This window comes from Sus scrofa, chromosome 6, assembly GCF_000003025.6.
Source record: "Sus scrofa isolate TJ Tabasco breed Duroc chromosome 6, Sscrofa11.1, whole genome shotgun sequence".
Taxonomy (NCBI): Eukaryota; Metazoa; Chordata; class Mammalia; order Artiodactyla; family Suidae; genus Sus; species Sus scrofa.
Window position 1 is genome coordinate 71,381,097 of NC_010448.4, and position 19,430 is coordinate 71,400,526.

At 47.9% G+C, this 19,430-nt stretch overlaps 1 protein-coding gene across 1 annotated transcript in view; it reads right to left on the reverse strand.

Annotated features, from left to right (window-relative positions):
• The window catches only part of MTOR (mechanistic target of rapamycin), a 125,925-nt gene that overhangs the window by 94,108 nt on the left and 12,387 nt on the right, over positions 1-19,430 (reverse strand). The window contains exons 9-19 of the mRNA XM_003127584.6: positions 18,333-18,519; positions 17,248-17,376; positions 15,887-16,131; positions 14,398-14,613; positions 13,855-14,060; positions 11,575-11,697; positions 10,869-10,958; positions 10,658-10,750; positions 9,595-9,729; positions 9,237-9,366; positions 7,683-7,933 (exon numbers count right to left, since the gene is read on the reverse strand). Of these exons, the coding sequence (XP_003127632.3) occupies positions 7,683-7,933; positions 9,237-9,366; positions 9,595-9,729; positions 10,658-10,750; positions 10,869-10,958; positions 11,575-11,697; positions 13,855-14,060; positions 14,398-14,613; positions 15,887-16,131; positions 17,248-17,376; positions 18,333-18,519 (1,805 nt within the window). The remainder of the gene's footprint in view (positions 1-7,682; positions 7,934-9,236; positions 9,367-9,594; positions 9,730-10,657; positions 10,751-10,868; positions 10,959-11,574; positions 11,698-13,854; positions 14,061-14,397; positions 14,614-15,886; positions 16,132-17,247; positions 17,377-18,332; positions 18,520-19,430) is intronic.

Consider the following 19,430-nt stretch of genomic DNA (forward strand, 5'->3'; position numbering starts at 1 on the left):
AGGAAAATTTGAGGACCAAGGAAGAGTCAAAGAAATACAAGGTTGCTGACCTTGAAGACAAGGAAGGAGGCCAGGGAATACAGACCGCCTCTGGAAGCTAGAAAAAGCACCCAAGGGGTTCCTCTGAGAGCCTCCAGGAAGGAACACAGCCTTCGTGGCACCCTGACTGTAGCTCCGTATGATCCGTGTCAGGCTTATGACCAACAGAGCCCCAAAAGAATACATCTGTGCTATTTCAAGTTCCTAAACTGGGGGTGATTTGTTACAGCAGCAACAGTAAATGACAGGAAGGAAGCAACAAGGTATAAGGCTGGGCAGAGGAGCTAGTCTTTGTGAATTTGTCTTATTTTACAAAGACTTGAACTACGCTAATGTCTTACATAACTAGAATGAAATTTAAATTAGAAAAACTCTCTTGGAGTTCCCGTCGTGGCTTAGTGATTAACAAATCCGACTAGGAACCATGAGGTTGCGGGCTGGATCCCTGGCCTTGCTCAGTGGGTTAAGGATCCGGCAATGCCGTGAGCTGTGGTGTAGGTTGCAGATGCGGCTCGGATCTGGCATGGCTGTGGCTGTGGCATAGGCCAGTGGCTACAGCTCCAATTAGACCCCTAGCCTGGGAACCTTCATATGCTGTGGGAGCGGCCCAAGAAAAATGGCAAAAAGACAAAATAAAAAAAAAAAAGAAAGAAAAACTCTCTGGCTTGAGGAAACCATAGCTCCTCAAAAGTGGCCATGCTGAGGCTTAAGTGAAATGGACTTGATAAGCTTGAAATATCTTTTTTTAAATTAATTATTTTATTTCATTTTGCTTTTTTAGGGCCACACCCAAGGCATATGGAAGTTCCCAGGCCAGGAGTCTAATCAGAGCTGCAGCTGCCAGCCTACACCATAGCCACAACAATGCAGGATATGAATCACGTTGGCAACCTACACCACAGCTCATGGCAACACCAGATCCTTAACCCACTAAGCAAGGTCAGGGATCGAACCCTCAACCTCATGGTTAGTAGTCGGATTCGTTTCCACTGCGCCACAACGGGAACTCCCGAAAATTTTTTTTTTTTTTTTTGGCCAGAAGGAAAGAAAGCGATCAAAGATTAAGATTACTGAGCAAAGTTAAAAGAACACAAAAGCCAGTGTTCACAAAAGCCAGACTGAGCTAATTAGATCATTAAAAGAAGAGTGCCTTCAAAGAACAGAAACACTTCCTATATCTGTGAATTGGTAATGATACTTCAAAAATAGCAGAGGGTTCAGAGGGGTGCCTGGGTCACCTTTAGGAGGCTGCAAGGGACTTGATTCATTATTCTGAAAAGCAATATATAAAAGGAAAGAATCATGCATTTTTTTCCTGCCTTTCCTGCATGAACTATCCTTCAAATTAACTAGTTGATGACATAAAGTTCTTTATAGATGTCTAGCTAATAAATCCAGAAGGAATAACAGAATTAGAAAATCACTATTTTGCAGCTGCTAATCAAATAATGGTTCTAGGAAACAATCATCAATAAACACCACACAATTATGAAAAAGGCTAATGGGGAACTCAGAATGGACCACACCTGAACCCTCTGGTTAACTTTCACATCACTAGAAGGGGATCATTTAGAAAATGTTTAACAAATGCCAAAAAATAAGGGGAGTTCCCTTGTGGCACAGCAGAAATGAATCCGACTGAAGAACAGAACCTGAATCTAATCACCTCTAAATCTAATTGGTTTATGAAATAAATAAATCTTGGACGATAGAATCAGTCAAATACAGAATGAAAAAGTTCTATACGACAAATGACCTGGTTTCTTCCAAAAATACATGGCAATGAAAAGAAAAAAAGTGGGGGAAAAGAGAGAAGATATGGAAAGAGAATTAGATACATCAACCAAATGCCATGATATCTGGATTCTGATTTGTATAAACCAAACGCAATATGAAAATTTTAAGACAAACAGGGATATCTGAAGAAGGATTGATATTAGAGTACAATAAAGAATTATTGTTAATTTTGTAGGTACTATTACTTTTGTAGGTGTCATAACATGGGGAAAAATATTTAATAGTGAATTAATATATTTCCTGGAATTTGTTTTAAAATGCCCCAGAAAAAGTGTGAGTGTGTGTGTGTGTGTCTGCGGCGGGGGGGGGGGGGGGGGGAATGAGATGAAACCAAATTGATAAAAACTTTTTGGTGGTGTTTTTGTTTTTTGGGGGCCGTGATCTGCAGCAGCTTAATGTGGGATCTCAGTTCCCAAACCAGAGACTGAACCCAGGCCACAGTGGTGGAAATGGAGTCCTAACCACTAGACCACCAGGGAATTCCCAAATTGATAAAATCTTATAACTGCTGGAGTTCCTGCTGTGGTGCAATGGTATTGGCAGCATCTCTGGAGCACTGGAGCTCAGCTTCAATCCTCGGCCTGGCAGTGAGTTAAGTGTGGCTTGGATCTGATCCCTGGCCCAGGAATTCCATGTGCCGGGGGGAGGTTTGGGGGCTGGAAGGCAGGAGAAAGGAAGGGAGGGAGAGAGAGAGAGAGAAAGAATGAGAAAAAGAAAAAGAAAAAAAAAGAGAAAGAAAGAGAAATATCTTATAATTACTGATGAATATGAGAATTTAATATAAGTTGTCCAATTTTTGTTTGTGATTAAAGTATTTGGGAGTTCCCATCTTGGCGCAGTGGAAATGAATCCATCTAGGAACCATGAAGTTGCAGGTTCGATCCCTGGCCTCACTCAGTGGGTTAAGGATCTGGCATTGCTGTGAGCTGTGGTGTAGGTCGCAGACGAGGCTTGGATCTGGTGTTGCTGTGGCTCTGGTGTAGGCCGGTGGCAACAGCTCCAATTGGACCCCTAGTCTAGGAACCTCCATGTGCTGCGGGTGCGGCCCTAAAAAGACAAAAGACAAAGACAAAAAAAAAAAAAAAATTCTATTCCAGGAGTTCCCACTGTGGTGTAGCGGGTTAGGGATTGGGCATTGTCTCTGCGGTGGTGGGGTTTGATCCCTGCCCTGGTGCAGTGCCATAGGTCTGGGAACTTCCATATGCCGCAGGTGTGGCAAAAAAAAAAAAAAAAAAAAAAAAGAAAAGAAAAGAAAAGAAAAAATCCATTCCAAATTTTTTTTCTTTTGCTTTTTAGGGCCATTACCACAGCATAGAGAGATTCCCAGGCTAGGGGTCGAATCAGAGCTACAGCTGCCAGCCCACACCACAGCCACAGCAACTCCAGATCCCAGCTGTGTCTGCCACCTAAACCACACCTCACAGCAACACGGAATCCTTAACCCACTGATCGAGGCCAGGGATCAAACCTGCAACCTCATGGTTCCTAGTCAGATTTGTTTCCACTGCGTGACGACGGGAACTCCTATTCCAAAATGTTGAATGAAATTAAAGGCTAGGGGTCAAATCAGAGCTGTAGCCTCTGGCCCTTGCCATAGCCAAGTAACGCTGGATCCAAGCCACATCTATGACCTATGCCATAGTTTCTGACAATGCTGGATCCTTAACCCACTGAGTGAGGCCGGGGATCGAACCCCATCCTTATGGATACTAGTCAGGTTCTTAACCCAGTGAGCCACAAGAGGAACTCTTATCTTACTCTTTTTTTTTTTTTTGGTCTTTTTAGGGCCGCACCTGTGCATATGGAGGTTCCCGGGCTAGGGGTCGAATCGGAGCTGTAGCTGCCAGCCTAGAGCACAGCCACAGCAACTCGGGATCTGAGCTGCGCCTGTGACCTACACCACAGCTCACGGCAACACCGGATCCTTAACCCACTGAGCGAGGCCAGGGATCGAACCCACAACCTCATGGTTTCTAGTTGGATTTGTTTGTGCTGCGCCACCACAGGAACTCCTCACTTACTCTTGATAGTTTAAAAAAAACAAACATTAACAAGACTAGAAAAAGATATGAACACAGTAAGTTCAAATCTTTTTTTTCTTTCAGTGGCCATACCCACAAGATATGGAAGTTCCTAGGCAAGGGACTAGATCTGAGCAGCAGCAAACCACAGTCTTAAACCCATTGTGCCTGACAGGCATCCGATCCCATGCCTCTGTAGCAACCGAAGCTGCTACAATTAGATACTTAACCCACTGTGCCACAGCAGGAACCCCAGTAAGCTTACACCTAATGACGTATGTAAAACCTTGGACATAACATTAGAAATATACCCTATTCCCAGAGTTCCTGGCATGGCTCAGTGGTTAACGAACCCAACTAGCATTCGTGAGGACTCGGGGTTCGATCTCTGGTCTTGCTCAGTGGGTTAAGGATCTGGCATTGCCATCTGTGGTATGGGTCACAGATGCAGCTCGGATCCTGCGTTGCTGTGGCTCTGGCATAGGCCAGTGGCTATAGCTCGGACTGGACCCCTAGCCTCAACTTCCATATGCTGCAGGTGTGGCCCTAAAAAGACAAAAACAAAACAAAAGAAAAGAAAAAAAAGCAAAGAAATATACCCTATTCCCAAGTGTAGAGGAACTATTCACCCAAACCGATCAAGCATTAGACTATTAAGGCAATTTCAGTACACATCAAAGAAGCATAAACCCAAGGCAATTAAATTAGAAACCAATATCCAAAAGGAGATTAAAAATCCCATGTTTGCAAATTAAAATACCCATTTTAAATAACTCAGTGATGAAAGGAATCATAATAAAGATTAGAAAATACTTATTTCTGAACAGTAATGAAAACTACATAAAAAAGGAACTTGCTATTGAAACGATACAACATGGACGCATCTCAAAAGAATTACGTTACGTGAAAGAAGCCAGACACAAAACCATGTATGCTTCTCATTCTATAAAATGTCCAAAAAACGCAAACCTATAGAGATAGAAAGTAGACTGACCCCTAGGGTTAGAGTAGGAATGGAAACTGACTGCAAACGGAGAGATTTCTTTCTGCAATGATGGGAATTTCCTAAAATTATATTTCAGTGATGGTTGTACAACTCTGTAAATATACTGAAAATCACTGGAGTTTATACTTAAGAAGGATAAAGTTTATGGTACGAAAGTCATCTCTATGATGTTTTAAAATGTTCTGGAGCTAAGCGTTACTTGGAATTGAATTTAAAACCTTCACAGCTTACATTTAGATAAGAAGAAAGATCAATGAGCTAATATTCAAACAATTTTTTTTAAAAAAGCAAAAAAAAAAAAAAGAAAATAGGGAGTTTCTGTCGTGGCGCCGTGGTTACCGAATCTGACTAGGAACCAGGAGGTTGCGGCTTCGATCCCTGGCCTTGCTCAGTGGGTTAAGGATCCCGCGTTGCTGTGGCTCTGGCATAGGCTGGCAGCTACAGCTCTGATTAGACCCCTAGCCTGGGAACCTCCATATGCCGCGGAAGCGGCCCTAGAAAAGGCAAAAAGACAAAAAAAAAAAAAAAAAAAAAAAGAAAAGAAAAATAGGAAAGGAATAATAAAGAAGGGATTAATGAAACAGAAATAAAGATACAAGAGAGAAAATCAACAAAGGCATAAGTTGGTTCTTTGAAAAAAAAAAATATGGATAGACCATGATGGAAAATACTATAAGAAAAGGAATGCATATATATGTATGACTGGGTAAATCTGCTGTACAGCAGAAATTGGCACAACACTGTACATCAACAATACTTTAATTTTTTAAAAAGTTAAAAAAGAAAAATACTATGATAAATCTCTAGCAAGAAATTAAAATATAAAATGAACAAGTTCATGCCGATAGATTTTATTATTTAGATAAAACAAATATGTCTTAGATAAATGTGACTAAAACCATCTCAAGAAGAAACAAAGCTAAACAGATCTTTCAACCAGCAATTAAAAAAAGAATTACAGGTCAATTACCCTCATAAACCTAGATATAAAAATTCTAAATTAAATTTGAGCTATAAAATCACTGTATAAAATGCATCATAGGAGTTCCCATCATGGCTCAACTGTTAACGAATCTGACTAGAAACCCTGAGGTTGCGGGTTCGATCCCTGGCCTTGCTCAGGGGGTTAAGGATCCAGCGTTGCTGTGAGCTGTGGTGTAGGTGGCAGACGTGGCTCGGATCCCATGTTACTGCGGCTCTGGCATAGGCCGGCGGCTACAGCTCCAATTCGATCCCTAGCCTGGGGACTTCCAGATGCCATGGGTGCGGCCATAGAAAAGACAAAAAAAAAAAAAAAAAAAAAAAAGCATCATAACCAAATGGTTTCAACACAAGAATTCAAAGGTGCTCCAACATTAAAACATATTTCAATGTAATTTAATATATTAACATGTTAAAAGAGAGAAACCAAACTATCATCATGACAGATAAAGAAAAGGCATTTGATAAATCTAATACCCATCCAGGATGAAAACTCTTCAGCAAACTAAGACCATAAGGGAACATTTACCACCTTTAAAAAGCTATCAGAAACCTACAGCAAACATTATACTTAGTGATGAAACCTTAAAGCAGTCCCATTAAAATCAAGAATAAGATTAAGGGGTTCCACTCTCACAAAGTCTAATCAACAGTCAAGGTCCTAGGAACTGAGTAAGGAAAAGTAACAACTGCTTTTACAGACTAAAACAAAAAGCCCCACAATGGTTTTTTTTCTTTTTGCAGACTATGTATCTAGAGGGAAAACCTGGGGAAAATTTACAGGTAGATTATTAGAATTAGCGAGAATTTGATGAGGTTGATCACATAAAAATAAACTGCACGTCTAAACTTCAGGCACGAAGTTAGGAAATATACTTTCTAAAAACTCCTCTGAATGTACATCAAATTGAATATAAAAATCAGAGAGAGAAAAATAATTAATTCGAGTTTCTTTTTTAAACGCAGTCCTGACTATACACCCTTGGAATATACTCAGTATACAGTAGGAACTACAAAGCCCCCTCGAACTTTGTTCAGCAGGTTCGCTGCTGGTAGTGGCACCCGTCTAGTAATCCCAGGTGTTCGCACACTCTGGGTGTTCTCTGGTTTAGAGGAAGAGGAATAGAGAGAGAGAGAGAGAGAGCATGAGAGGGAAGGGGGACGATTCTTTTTTACGGAAAAGTGCCAGCTCCTAAAAGTAGAAAAGAACGGAGCTAAAAAGTCTTTACTTTGCAACCAGTGTGATCACTGATTCTGACGAGGATCAACAGAGGTTAAAATCATTGGGTAAAAGGCAGCTTAGGACGAGAACAGTCACACAGTCTCAACATGTCACGCCACAGATGACTTAATGACTAAGGAAAAAAGGCAACTTCACAATGGAGAGATCTGCCAGATGCCAACCTCACCACGTGCTCAAACTCGGGACCAACGGTGGCAGGACAAACCGACGTTATGAGATCCAGTGAGAAGGACGCACTTGCCCTCTGCAGTAAAACCCCCACTAAAAACATCTGACTTTAATCATGAAGAAGCAACCAGAAATCCACTGTGGGACATTCCAACAGAGAACTGGCCTGACTCTCGACGTCCGAGAATAACAATGCGGTTCCTCCCCCCAGGCCACTCATCTTAGGGCCGTTCTGAGGGATAAAACAGAAAGTGGGGCCGAGTGGCTTAAGCCTGCACGTGGGGGTGTTCGAAGTCCAGGGGGAGGAAAGGCATGAGGCTTAACAGCAAGCAGAGCACATCGCTGGGGAGCCGAGGCGCCGGTGGACCTTCCGCGCAGGCATGGCACAGGGCAGGGAGGAGCACGGGGTGGGGGTTTGGCCACTTACTTCCCGGATGGCCCCGTCGCAAACCCGAATGACGTTCAGGAACGTGGGCATGACCTGGGGCAGGAACTGCACACACTTGAGCCCCAGGGACTTGAAGATGAAGGTGATGGCCTGGACGACCATGGTGTGGTGGTGGGAGAGGGACTGGTCTCGGAAGATCCGCATCAGGGCCACCATGGACACGGCCGGGTAGAACTCGTCCAGGGGCAGGTTCCCCATGTTGACCAGCATCTCACTGGTGCTGTAGTCGGCTAGGAGCAAACACAGCCGGGGTCACGACTGTGGCTGGAGCGTGGTCAGCCACACACGCAAAACCTCCTGAGGGTCTAACACCAGTGGGGAGACAGAGTAGACTGGGAACCAAAGAGCAGACCTTCGTCACCAAGGACGGTTGGTTTAGGGCTCGACTCTTATCTGAGCCACAAAAGCCTGAAATCGTAGGTACATGATGAATTTTCTTTAAATTGCCATGTTTAATTTAGCTTCTTACCATTCCAGTTCATAACTTCGCAGCTGAAACCATCAATAAAAATAATTACTCCCCCAAATGAAAATAAAGGGGATTAAATTAAGCAAACATCTGCTCAGCAGCTGTTTGGTCCCCCAAGGGAATTCAGATACGTTAGTAACAAACGCTACCTGACTGGAACAACAAGGATCTCAAGGACTGGGGACGGGGGAGGGAGGAGGGGGGAGGGTGGGCTCCCCAGGACGGAGGCCAAGAGCAGACCATCCAAGAGACTGGATGCCTGGTGCTGCTGACGATGTAGGAACACCTGCCAGGACATGGCTCAGGTGCTGCTCAACAGCCATGGGTCTGGCGGGATAATGCATCGCAGGGACACTTCTAAAACACAGAAGAACAAACCGGAAGCCAAAGGATCCCATCCATAGCGTTCAGAAACAGATTACTTTATTTCGGGAAAACAACATTCAGCTGGACTATGTGGGAGAGCTACTGCTGAACTTTCACAATTTCAGAAATGAGCCTGCCCTGATGGAGAACGGGTAAGTCGAGAAAGCTGGCCTGCATCCCCTTGCTCTACCCAATCTCTTCGGCTGCTTATCAACAGCGAAGGGACTCCAGGGCCAGACCACTTGGTGGAAAAAGAGCCCTGGGTTCTGACTGCTCCCGGCTTCTCTCTGCCCTCTGAGCCCTGCGTCAGGTTCCCCAGCAGTGCAAACAGGGAGAATCAATTCTACCCCCTTCCTCCTTGGGTGCCGTGGAAATAGAAAACACCAAAGATGCACTGACAGAGAGAGACAGGTGAACAAAGGTGATGGGGTGATAACCAGCACCTCATCAGCACCAAAAAGGGAGCACAGACATGGCCTTTGACCCTCACAAAGAACCCAGAGAAAACGAAGATGCGACACGCTGGGCAGCAGCGCCCCTGCTGTGATTCAAGAGGAAACTGCTACTGTCCCACTCAGACATCACGACGTGAGCCAACATGAGATCATGTTCCGGCCCACGGCTCTTCCCGGACCCCGCCAGGGAGGGCTTTGTGAGGCGGGGCCTTGAGGAGCCCCGCATGCTTCCCCTTGACTTACAGGAGTCCTGACTTGACTTGGATTCTGACAGGCTGACGGCAGAAGCGTCCCGGGACTGGTCGATCATGCCAATGTTCACTTTGTGCTTGTAGGGGTCCAAGGCCCCCAAGAGCCCTAACACGCGGATAGCCTGCGTGGGAACAGGAAGGGAGAGGAAAGCATTCAGCACCACGTCTGACGCCAACAGCCTTCCCGGGACTCATCTCGTGGTCTATGATGCCCAAGTCGTATCCCAAGACCCGCTATGGGGACAAGACGGAGAGGGACAGGACGTCAGAGCACGTTAATGCCATGAACAGCGCTCTTGCTCCATCCTCCCAGCGGAGTCTTGAAAGCCCAAGGCTGCCGGGCTTCCTACCTCTCGCCGTGTACCCTGGTTCTGCTCAGTCTTCAGGAAATTCAGCAGCACCTCCAGCAATGTGGGGTACTTCCTGTAGGGCTCCACCACATAGCCAGTGCTGGCCACCAGCTGTCCCAGAGTCCACAGGGCCACCTGGACAGGTAAAAGATCACTGCTTGGTAGAGCCAGTAAGAGAGAAAAGGAAGCATACCTTGCATTCATTGTAAAATGATTATAACCAAGCGTTAGAGGCTATTACAGAAAAGAATTTCCAGGAAAGGCACTATCAACAGGAATCCTGAGAGCTGGGACATAAAAACAAGGCTACAATCACACCACAATCCCTAGATCGAAGGTAAAGAACAGTCCCGCCTTCACCAGAGGAGCGGACAGCCCTTCTACACCAACGACTGACAGGAGTCTGACTCAAAAGGAGAAGAGGAGTTCCCATCGTGGCGCAGCGGAAACGAATCCAACTAGGAACCATGAGGTTGCAGGTTCGATCCCTGGCCTTGCTCAGTGGGTTAAGGATCCGGTGTTGCCGTGAGCTGTGGTGTAGGTCGCAGATGTGGCTCGGATCCTATGCTGCTGTGGCTCTGGAGTAGGCCGGCGGCTACAGCTCCGATTCCACCCCTAGCCTGGGAACCTCCATATGCCGTGGGAGCAGCCCTAGAAAAGACAAAAAAAAAAAAAAAAAAAAAAAGAAATAAAGACCGTTTTCACTTTCAGTCTAGTCACCGAATGGTCTTGATGACCAAAGGGAAGCCAGGGCTGGGGAAGGGTTAGCCGACGCTCCGCCTGCCTCCACAGCCAGAGGCCAGGGCTCTCTTTTTCCCTATAGGGGCGGGGCTCTGAGAGATGAGCTGCCTTTTTTTTTTTTCTGTCTACAGGAAAAGACACCGGTCAGCCCTGACCCTGAAAGAAACTCTGGGTCAGGATGACAGCTAGTTCTGGTTCCAAGTCTTTCTTTATTCAGTCAACAAGTCTGAGGGCATACTACGTGCTGGGCACTACTGGTAGAGGACAGTGAGGTGACTGAGAGAGACCAGGTCCTGCTCCATCAGGAAACTGCGGCACTCACCTGCCTTTTGGCCAACAGAGAGGAGTCCTGGAGCATGTCCATGATGATAATAAAAAGTTCATCCACCCACTTCCTCATTTCTAGGCCACTGACCTGCAAAGCGAAGAACAGGTGGTAGGTCGGATCGACATCACGCATTAAAGTGGGTTCCAACTTCATTAGGGGTAAGTACTACTCTTCCCGGGCCATGGAAAACCCAGTTGTCCCTGACCTGAGCCAGCTCTCCGATTGTAGCCAAGACGTTGTTGATCACTCCGGGGTTTGGATCAGGGTCTGGATCTTTCAGTTTCAAAATTAAGGCCTACGGAAAGAAGGCCGGGGCAGGGAATGCCGGTTAAAGTCTGCTAGAAACCGCTTTTTCACGTAAGTAAAACTCACCCAGGAGACCACCTCAGGATTCCTCTGGAATGTGGGTTCTCAAAGCTTTGTCCACAGAGCACACGAGTCTGATTACGAGGGAGCTGGGAAGCGCCGTGATGCACAGCGTTTCCCGTGCCTTCTCGAAGCTCTATCCCTGAGATCGTTCACCCAGAGTCACACAAGTTATCAAAGACCTCACCAGACTCGAACATACTCAGATTTGAAGGTTGCCTCAGATTTTAAAGCTCATTTTTCCTTCCTTTAGGACAGTTATTTTATGCTGCTCTCTGCTCACTTCTCCTTTCCAAGCACCTTTGCTATGTGCTTGAATCGTGGTATCTGAGCTCCCATAAGGAGATAAGAGCCTTTCCTGCAGTTGGTGAGACTCCTGAGGTTCCTGCACTGAGGGTGCTGATGTGGCCCTTGTCGCCGAGCCTGGGACCACAGACATTATCGACTTTGTTCAGCAAACTGTGTATTACGGACACACTCCCCTCGCCCCAAACGAGCTGACATCTGAGAACCGTGCGAGGAGGCACCCGCCTGCCTGCAGGTACCTTGAGAATGGGCTCCATGTAGGGGCGGATGAGTCGGGGGGCGTTGGAGACCAGGTGGCCCAGCATGCGGGCACTCTGCTCCTTGATTCTTCCGATGCCACTGTGCTCCAGCTCCGTCAAAATCTGTAGGGAAGAAAGGCTCACTCAGGCCCAGGAAATCCAGAAGGACCTGTGGGTCTCCAGGGAGGACGTGGCTGGAAACAGGGGGAAGACTGAGAACTCCCCTGCCATGGGGTCAGGGAGCCGCTGGATCCTCCACAAGCAAGGCCACCTCTGCCGCTCACAGAAGAGTCTGGGATGCAGCAGTGACCGGAAGAAAAAGTGTCTGAAACCAGCCCTACCTCCCTCTGTTACAGCACTACACGGTCCCACAGTCCCCCGCGCAGCGTAGCTTTCAACAGAGCAGACAGTCACAGAGGACTGAGCAAACTAACAGGGCTTGCTGTGAGCAGGGTTTGCAAAAATAAAGGAGGAAGGAAGGCCTCTCTGCAAGAAAAAACTTTGTCCAGACACCAAATCACTAAGAGTGCCTATAAATAGGAGTTCCCATCATGGCTCAGCGGTTAACGAACCCAACTAGCATCCATGAGGACTCGGGCTCAATTCCTGGCCTCGCTCAGTGGGTTAAGGATCCGGTGATGCCATGAGCTGTGGTGTAGGTCACAGGCATGGCTCGGATCCTGTGCTGCTGTGGCTGTGGTGTAGGCCGGCAGCTACAGCTGCAATTGGACCCCTAGCCTGGGAATCTCCATATGCCAAGGGTGTGGCCTTAGAGAGACAAAATAGAAAAAAGAAAAAAGAAAAAAAAAAAAGAGTGCCTGTAAATAATGACAATGGAATCCAAGAACAGTCAGACATCTAAGAGAAACTGACAGTCAGTAGTGGCTTCAGGCGCCTCTGGATAAACCCGAATCATTAGGGATCATGTCAATAGCACCCCTTGCACCTTAATGACTCAAAACACCAGCAAATCAGAATGTTGTGCTCCTGGTGACAGACATAAACAACTCAATACAGACAGACTTCTGGAGAGCTGAAGTTGCCACAAGGAAATCTCTGAACAGTGAAAAGAGCAAGAAGCAAAGCTCATGTTAACTCAGCTGCCCAGAGAAGGAGTGTCCAATTTAATGTTTTATTTCATCTTAGGTTGTTGATTTAATACTCTGGATCTTCCTGGATCCTCTTGGCAGCCTGTCTTTCCCTGGGAGCGGCAAAGACAGCAAGACGGGATGGAAAGGGACACTAAGAAGAGACTCATTTTTTTTGACTCTTTAGGGCCGCACCCACGGCATGTGGAGGTTCCCAGGCTAGGGGCTGAATCAGAGCTGCAGCTGCTGGCCTACACCACAGCCACAGCAACGTGGGATCCCCGACCCACTGAGCAAGGCCAGGGATCGAACCTGCGTCCTCATGGTAACTAGTCAGATTCGTTTCTGCTGGGCCACAATGGGAATGTCCATCTTCTAATTTATTGATTGATGATACAATTCACAGTCACTTTAACTGTGACAGTGAATAAATGACATTTCCCAAGGGCGAAATATATAAATAACTTTCTATGTTTAAGTTCTTTATAAGCTATACAAAGTGTTTATTTCAAAAGAAAGCATGGGGAGGGTCATGAAGCAGAGGGCTGGGGACAGGATGGAGTTAAGGGACAAGGCGTGACTCGGTGAAATCCAGAAGAGGTGGGTGGAAGTAACTCTGGGCAGAAAGCCCTGACCCGGCGCACTGCTCACAGGGGGGCCAGAGAACTGACTCGGATGGTGAAGACAAAAGCCAGGAGATAGGTTTCAGCAGGAATAAATCCTACGAGATGGAGCAGCAACCTGCCAACCTGCAGCTACCCAGGCTCTGGTCCAAGCAGCTTAGGCTGGCACCTCCCGCTGTTTACAAATGAAAGCCGGGACTGCAGCCCAGGGGCAATGAGGTGCCGCACGGGAAGCGCTCCTTCTGTGCTCCACCTGGACCAGCAGGAGCGGGGAGGGACAAGGACATGCAGGAGGACTGCCGCCAACCCACGTGCAAGAAATGCAATCGCTGGTGACTTGCCAGGAGAGAGGAAGAGCTGCGGAAGAGGTCAGCCTGGCCTAAGAGGCTCCCTGGAGTCAGGCTGACAAGAGCTTTACGAGGTGACAAGCACCAGAACTGTAACTGCCAACCCCTGGAGCCAACTGTGCCTTTGGCCACAATCTGCCTCTCATTCCCCAAGCAGCGCCCATGACCTCATGACGGGAGTGGCTTCTCTACCACCTGCAGGTGTGCCTGTCGCCTCCTTACCTGGATGAGCATCTTGCGCAGGAAGGGCATGACGAAGGCTGGGTTCATGCTGCTGAGCCGGCCCACGGTGCAGATGGCCAGCTCCCGGATCTCAAACACCTGGTCATTCAGGGCCACAAACAGGGCCTGCAGATTCTCTGCCTGGGCCAGGTGCGCGTCAAAGCGCTCATCCAGGGACGCCAAGACGCAGTAGCGGATGTCGGGGTCTGCAAGAGCAGCTGAGCCTCGGTACCTCTTCCCTGCTCTCACCCCTCTGGTCCTTCCCAGCATCCCCACCGCATCAGCCCAGGAAGGGGACTCCAGATACCCTTCCCTCACCCAAAGTGCCGCTTTCTCTATTGGAACGAGCAAAGATAATAGATTAAGGCTCAGTATCTTACAACCCTAGGCTGGCATAGCCAAGCCTAACACCTTGGCAGAGAAAGAGCTGGACACCATCTTATTGAGGCTAAAGGTCCTAGAGAGGCCACGCCATGAAACTGGCCACTTCCAACCACCCCAGGCACCCACACTTCCCCAGACTGGGTCCATCCCAAACATTACCAGGATCGGTTATCCCAACCACGAGCAGCTTGCTGAGCACATCCGCCACCACCTGCACTGCGGTCTGGCTGACCACGTGAGCGTGGCCGCTGATGAGGTGGACGGAGGGCGTAAGCAGGCGGGAGCAGGTGCGGGCGGCTTCCATGCGGATCTCCTTGTGCTCGCTGTTCAGGAAGTGATCCGCACAGTGGCGGACGAACTGGGTCAGAGAGTGGCCTGGGTGCAAAGGCGAAGAGCAAACAGAATAAACACGGCTGCACTGGACAGCAGTCTGCACTCCATTCTCCATTTCCTGGCTACGAATGCAATTTTCAACAAGATACTGATCCAGAACTCTTCTCTTGGAAAGGTAACCAGAGTTCCCATCGTGGCGCAGCAGTCATGGACCTGACTAGTATCCATGAGTGCACGGGTTCAATCCCTGGCCTCGCTCAGTGGGTTCAGGATCCAGCATTGCTGTGAGCTGTGATATACATCACAGACTTGGCTCAGATCTGGTGTGGCTGTGGCTGTGGTGTAGGCCAGCAGCTGTAGCTCCAATTCACCCCCTAGCCTGGGAACTTCCATATGCCTCAGAACTTCCATATGCCTCAGGTGTGGCCCTAAAAAAAAAATAAAATTAAAAGGTAACAAACAAGCTTCCAATCAGGAGAAAGGCAGCACGGAGGTGGAGATGGAGCTGGGAGGCCTAAGGCAGGCGTTCCTTCTCTGCCCTGCACAATAACCCTCTCGCTGGTCTTTCAAAGAACCAATTATTTTGTTTTATTCTGACCCAACTCTTTACATTTCCAGAAACTAAAACAATTCTTGATCAACTTGATCTTGTCTACTTTAGTTTCCAAATTTAAATACTAAAAAGAGAGTTGGAGGCGGGCTGGGTTTAAATGCTGCTACTTTCTATTCATTAGACGTCCGTTCCCCGGGGGTATTAATTGATGGAAGCGGAGGAGAGGTGACAGGGAAACCAGAGAGAGCCCGTCACGGCTTTTTGTGCTCATGTGTTTCCCTGTCGTCTTGCCCACCTATGTGATCTTAAATTTCAAAGGTGTCCTTTTTACTCTCTGAAATATATCTCCCTAGGGCATTAATTCCAACCAGAGCTCCAAAGAAGCTTAGAATTCCAAACTGCACTACACAGCATGGCACTCTTGGAAACCAGGCTGCCAGGGGAACGAAAATCCCCCCAAACCCGTTTAGACATCTGAAAGCACTAAATACCATCTCAGCTCCAGGGAGGCGAGGAGGGGAGGGGCTCCGTCTCTGCAGCCTTAGTTCCTGGGATCAATGCCCACACCTGCCCTCGGCCCCCTTCCCCTGTCTGTGCGGGCGACGAAGAAACAAAGGGCAGGAACCCACAAGATACGGAAAGAATGCACGCAGGGTGAGCTGCTGCAGAATCAGCTGCCCGCCTCCAGGACCCCAGCAGGATGCAGGAATTCTGGGCACCCTCATTCTTTTTGCCACATTCCTAATATCACTGCCATCTTACCTTCGAATTCAAAACTGCCGAGAGTTCGGAGGGCAAGAGTAATGCTGCCCACGTCACTGGCCTCGGGGAGGGTCGTGAGGCTGGGGGAAGCCAGCTGATGGGCCAGGCCCTTGGGCATGCCCGGGTGCCGCAGGGGTTTGTGCATAAGGACCAGGGACAGCATCTTCAGGAGCCCATCCTGGATGTCCTTTTTCAGCTGTGGAATCTGACGGCTCAGGTCGTAGAGCACAGCTGTGAGGGCAGGGCTGGGGGGACAGAACCCAGTCACATAGGAGGCTGGAATATGACGTGAGGTTCTGCTCCCGAGGAAAAACACCAAGGGGATCGGGCCCCACCACTGCCGGGTTTTAGAGTAGAAACGATACTGGAAAATAGAAACTAAACTCTCTTGGCCTGGTCCCAGACTTCAAAACAATCTACGACTTTCTGTTTGTTGGGATGGGAGACCTTGCTTAGCCTAATTACGCCACTACAGAGAACCAAGTCCTGATAAACAATCTGGGAAGCAGAGAGAGAGCACTGCCCTTATTTTATAGATGAAGAGAAGTCCAATGTGGGGGGCTTAAGCAATTTGCCCAACAATAATATAAAGGACAGCGTCAACATTAACAGAGTACTTCTTATACAAACAGCATTGTGCTAAGAGTGGCTAATTCATGAACCCTCTCACTTCATCTCCACGATAAACCCAGATGATAGGAATTGCTACTGTACCCACTTTTCAGACTAGAAAGCTGAGGCTCAGAGACATGAAATAATTAGTTAAGGGAGCTAGGGAGTTCCCTTCGTGGCTCAGAGGTTAATGAATCTGATTAGGATCCACGAGGATGTGGGTTTGGATCCTGTCTGGATGCACTTGGATCCCGAGCTGCTGGGGCTGTGGTGCAGGCCAGTGGCTGTAACTCTGATTTGACCTCTAGCCTGGGAACCTCCATATGCTTCGAGTGCAGCCCTAAAACGAAACAAAAAACAAACAAACAAACAGATCACCTAGCTAGGAGGTCCCATCATGGTTCAGCGGTTAACAAACCTGACTAGTATGCATGAGGATTCACGTTTGATCCCTGGCCTCGCTCAGTGGGTTAAGGATCCAGCATTGCCATGAGCTGTGGTGTAGGTCAAAGACATGGCTTGGATCCTGCATTGCTGTGGCTCTGGTGTAGGCCAGCAGCTGCAGCCCCGATTTGACCCCTAGCCTGGAACTTCCATATGCTGTGGGTGCGGCCCTAAAAAGCAAAAAAAAAAAAATTACCTGAGAGTTTGACACTAGCCTCTGTGCTCACTCTTCCAACACAGTCCCAGGACTGTGGCTCAAGCCTCGTCCTACCCAGGACGGGACAGCTCAGGTTCCTAACACCCACCTCAGTCCCACCGCCAGCATGGGCTCCAGCAGCTCCTTGATATCCTGCTGGATGCCTGGCCCCATGGCCCGGGCCAGCATGCTGATGCAGGTGAACACTGTGGCGTCCACCTGCATGGCCTTCTGTCTCCTGCAGAGAACCAGAGAGAGGCCAGTTCAGACATAAGGACATCGTGTGATGGCCTACCTCGAAAGCATGTTGGGGCCAGGAGGGCAGGTCACCTGGTGGGGCCTCCACAGGGGCGTGTGCAGCTTCTCTGCTGCACAGCTCAGGGGCCCGTCACATGAGTCACCGCTCACCTAAAACAAATGCCCAGCAGATGGCAGTACAGCCTCTTGAGGAAGGGGCCCAGTTTCGGAATTCACACCAAAGGCACCATGTGGGTTTGTGCAGTGCTGGCCAAGGTCCCAGGAGGGGCCTTCCGGAAGCCGACAGAACAGTGTGCATGGCAGGGACCAAGAGCTCGGGGCAGAGCCGTCGTGCGAGGAGAAATTCCTCTCCCTGTAATGAGGCTGCTGTGCTTGAAATGGGTGAGGCTCATGACTCACCAGAGCCATCCTTGCTACTAACACAGGGAGCTATAAAGACACAAGCCACGGACCCCCAGACTCATAGAGCCCAGGCTCGCCACCGTGCTGGATGCTGAAGGTCCTTCTCACCTTTTATCCACTGGGAGGTTTCAAGAAGTAGAATAGGTACCCAACTTTAGGGATAAGGAAAAGGTGATGGCTAGGTCCCCTCAGTTCCAGTCTAGGAATCCCCATTTCAGTCATTTATCAAAATAAGACCTTTGAAAGCCAGGGGAAAACAGCACAACTAGGAGATTCCCAGTAAATAACAATAAGGAAAACAGCACTGGTATCTAAGATGTTCACAGGTATTCAGCCTCCCCGAATAGTTAAATCTATGTCATTTCATTTGGAAAAGGTTGGAACTCAACCAGGAAGCGCTATTCGTCACAGGACTGCTATACCCTGCAGGTGAGTGATGCAGAGAAGGGGCCTAAGCTCCTCGGAAACAGGATGGAGCATCCTTGCTCTCTAACCACGCAGGGTGGGAGGTGAAATCGCCACAGAGGTGCTTACTTATGAGCAAAGTCCTTAGGAGGCAAGGCTGCTCGGATGATGTCCAGCACACGAGGTAAATAGACCTTGAACTCAGACCTCACAGCCACAGAAAGCAGCCCTAGGGCTTGGAAGGCTGCTGTCCGTTCCTTCTCCTTCTTGACGCAGCTTAGAACATGGTTCATGGTGTCCTGGAGGTACTGCGTATCTGAGCACAGAAACGACAAAAGTATATGAGGCTCAAGGAGAGGGCTGGTCTCTGTATCAAAGGTCTGAGTTCCTACGAAACACTAAAATCCAAGAATAAATTAAGAACGCCTGTTGGAAAAGATATGAAGAATTCAGAGGATGTACGAACCAAAGTCTTATGCTTGATAATCACTCCTCTGATACAGCTTTTAGAAATCTTAGAAATATAAGACTTTTTCCCTTTGATTAAAAAAAAAAAACTTAAAAGGGCTCCAAAACAATAATATCACACAATTGTCCTCATTCGTGTACATTTTGAGGGAAGATCACATGCTCTTGGTTAAGAACTGTATCTTGGTGAAAAATAAAGAGAGGGTCACCTCAACTAGTTCACATTATATCAAAATTTAAAGCAATACTGAAAACTGTAATAAACAGGCCGTCCCATTCAGCTTAGACCCAGAAACCACTCTGCTATCACCTAGAGACTCTACTACAGTTATATTGAATAGAACAAGATTTAGTCTGTAATTTGGAAAGCCACGTGTGTATTTTCATTATGTTTACATAAGCCAATGTGCACGGGTAAGCGATTCTTAGGCAAGTGAAGCCAAAATGTCATTACTCCTCAAAAGGCTGGAATTTCCTAATTCTGGCCCCTCTTCTTCTCTTCACTCCTGTGGCCTCAGGGCTGTGCACCACTGGCATAGCCATGACAGTGCAGGAGGCAAGGCCACACACCCAGTGGAAAGTGAAGGGTGCTGGAGGTGACAGTGAACTAGACTCCCAACCAGTGCACACATATCACCATGTTGACTCTATCAAGAAAAGTCTCCTCTCACAGCTCGGTCAAACGCCGCTGAATTTGCTGGGTTTGAAAACAGTCGGAAGACCACGTGATGCAACCCTCAGGTCAGAGGGAATCAGGGA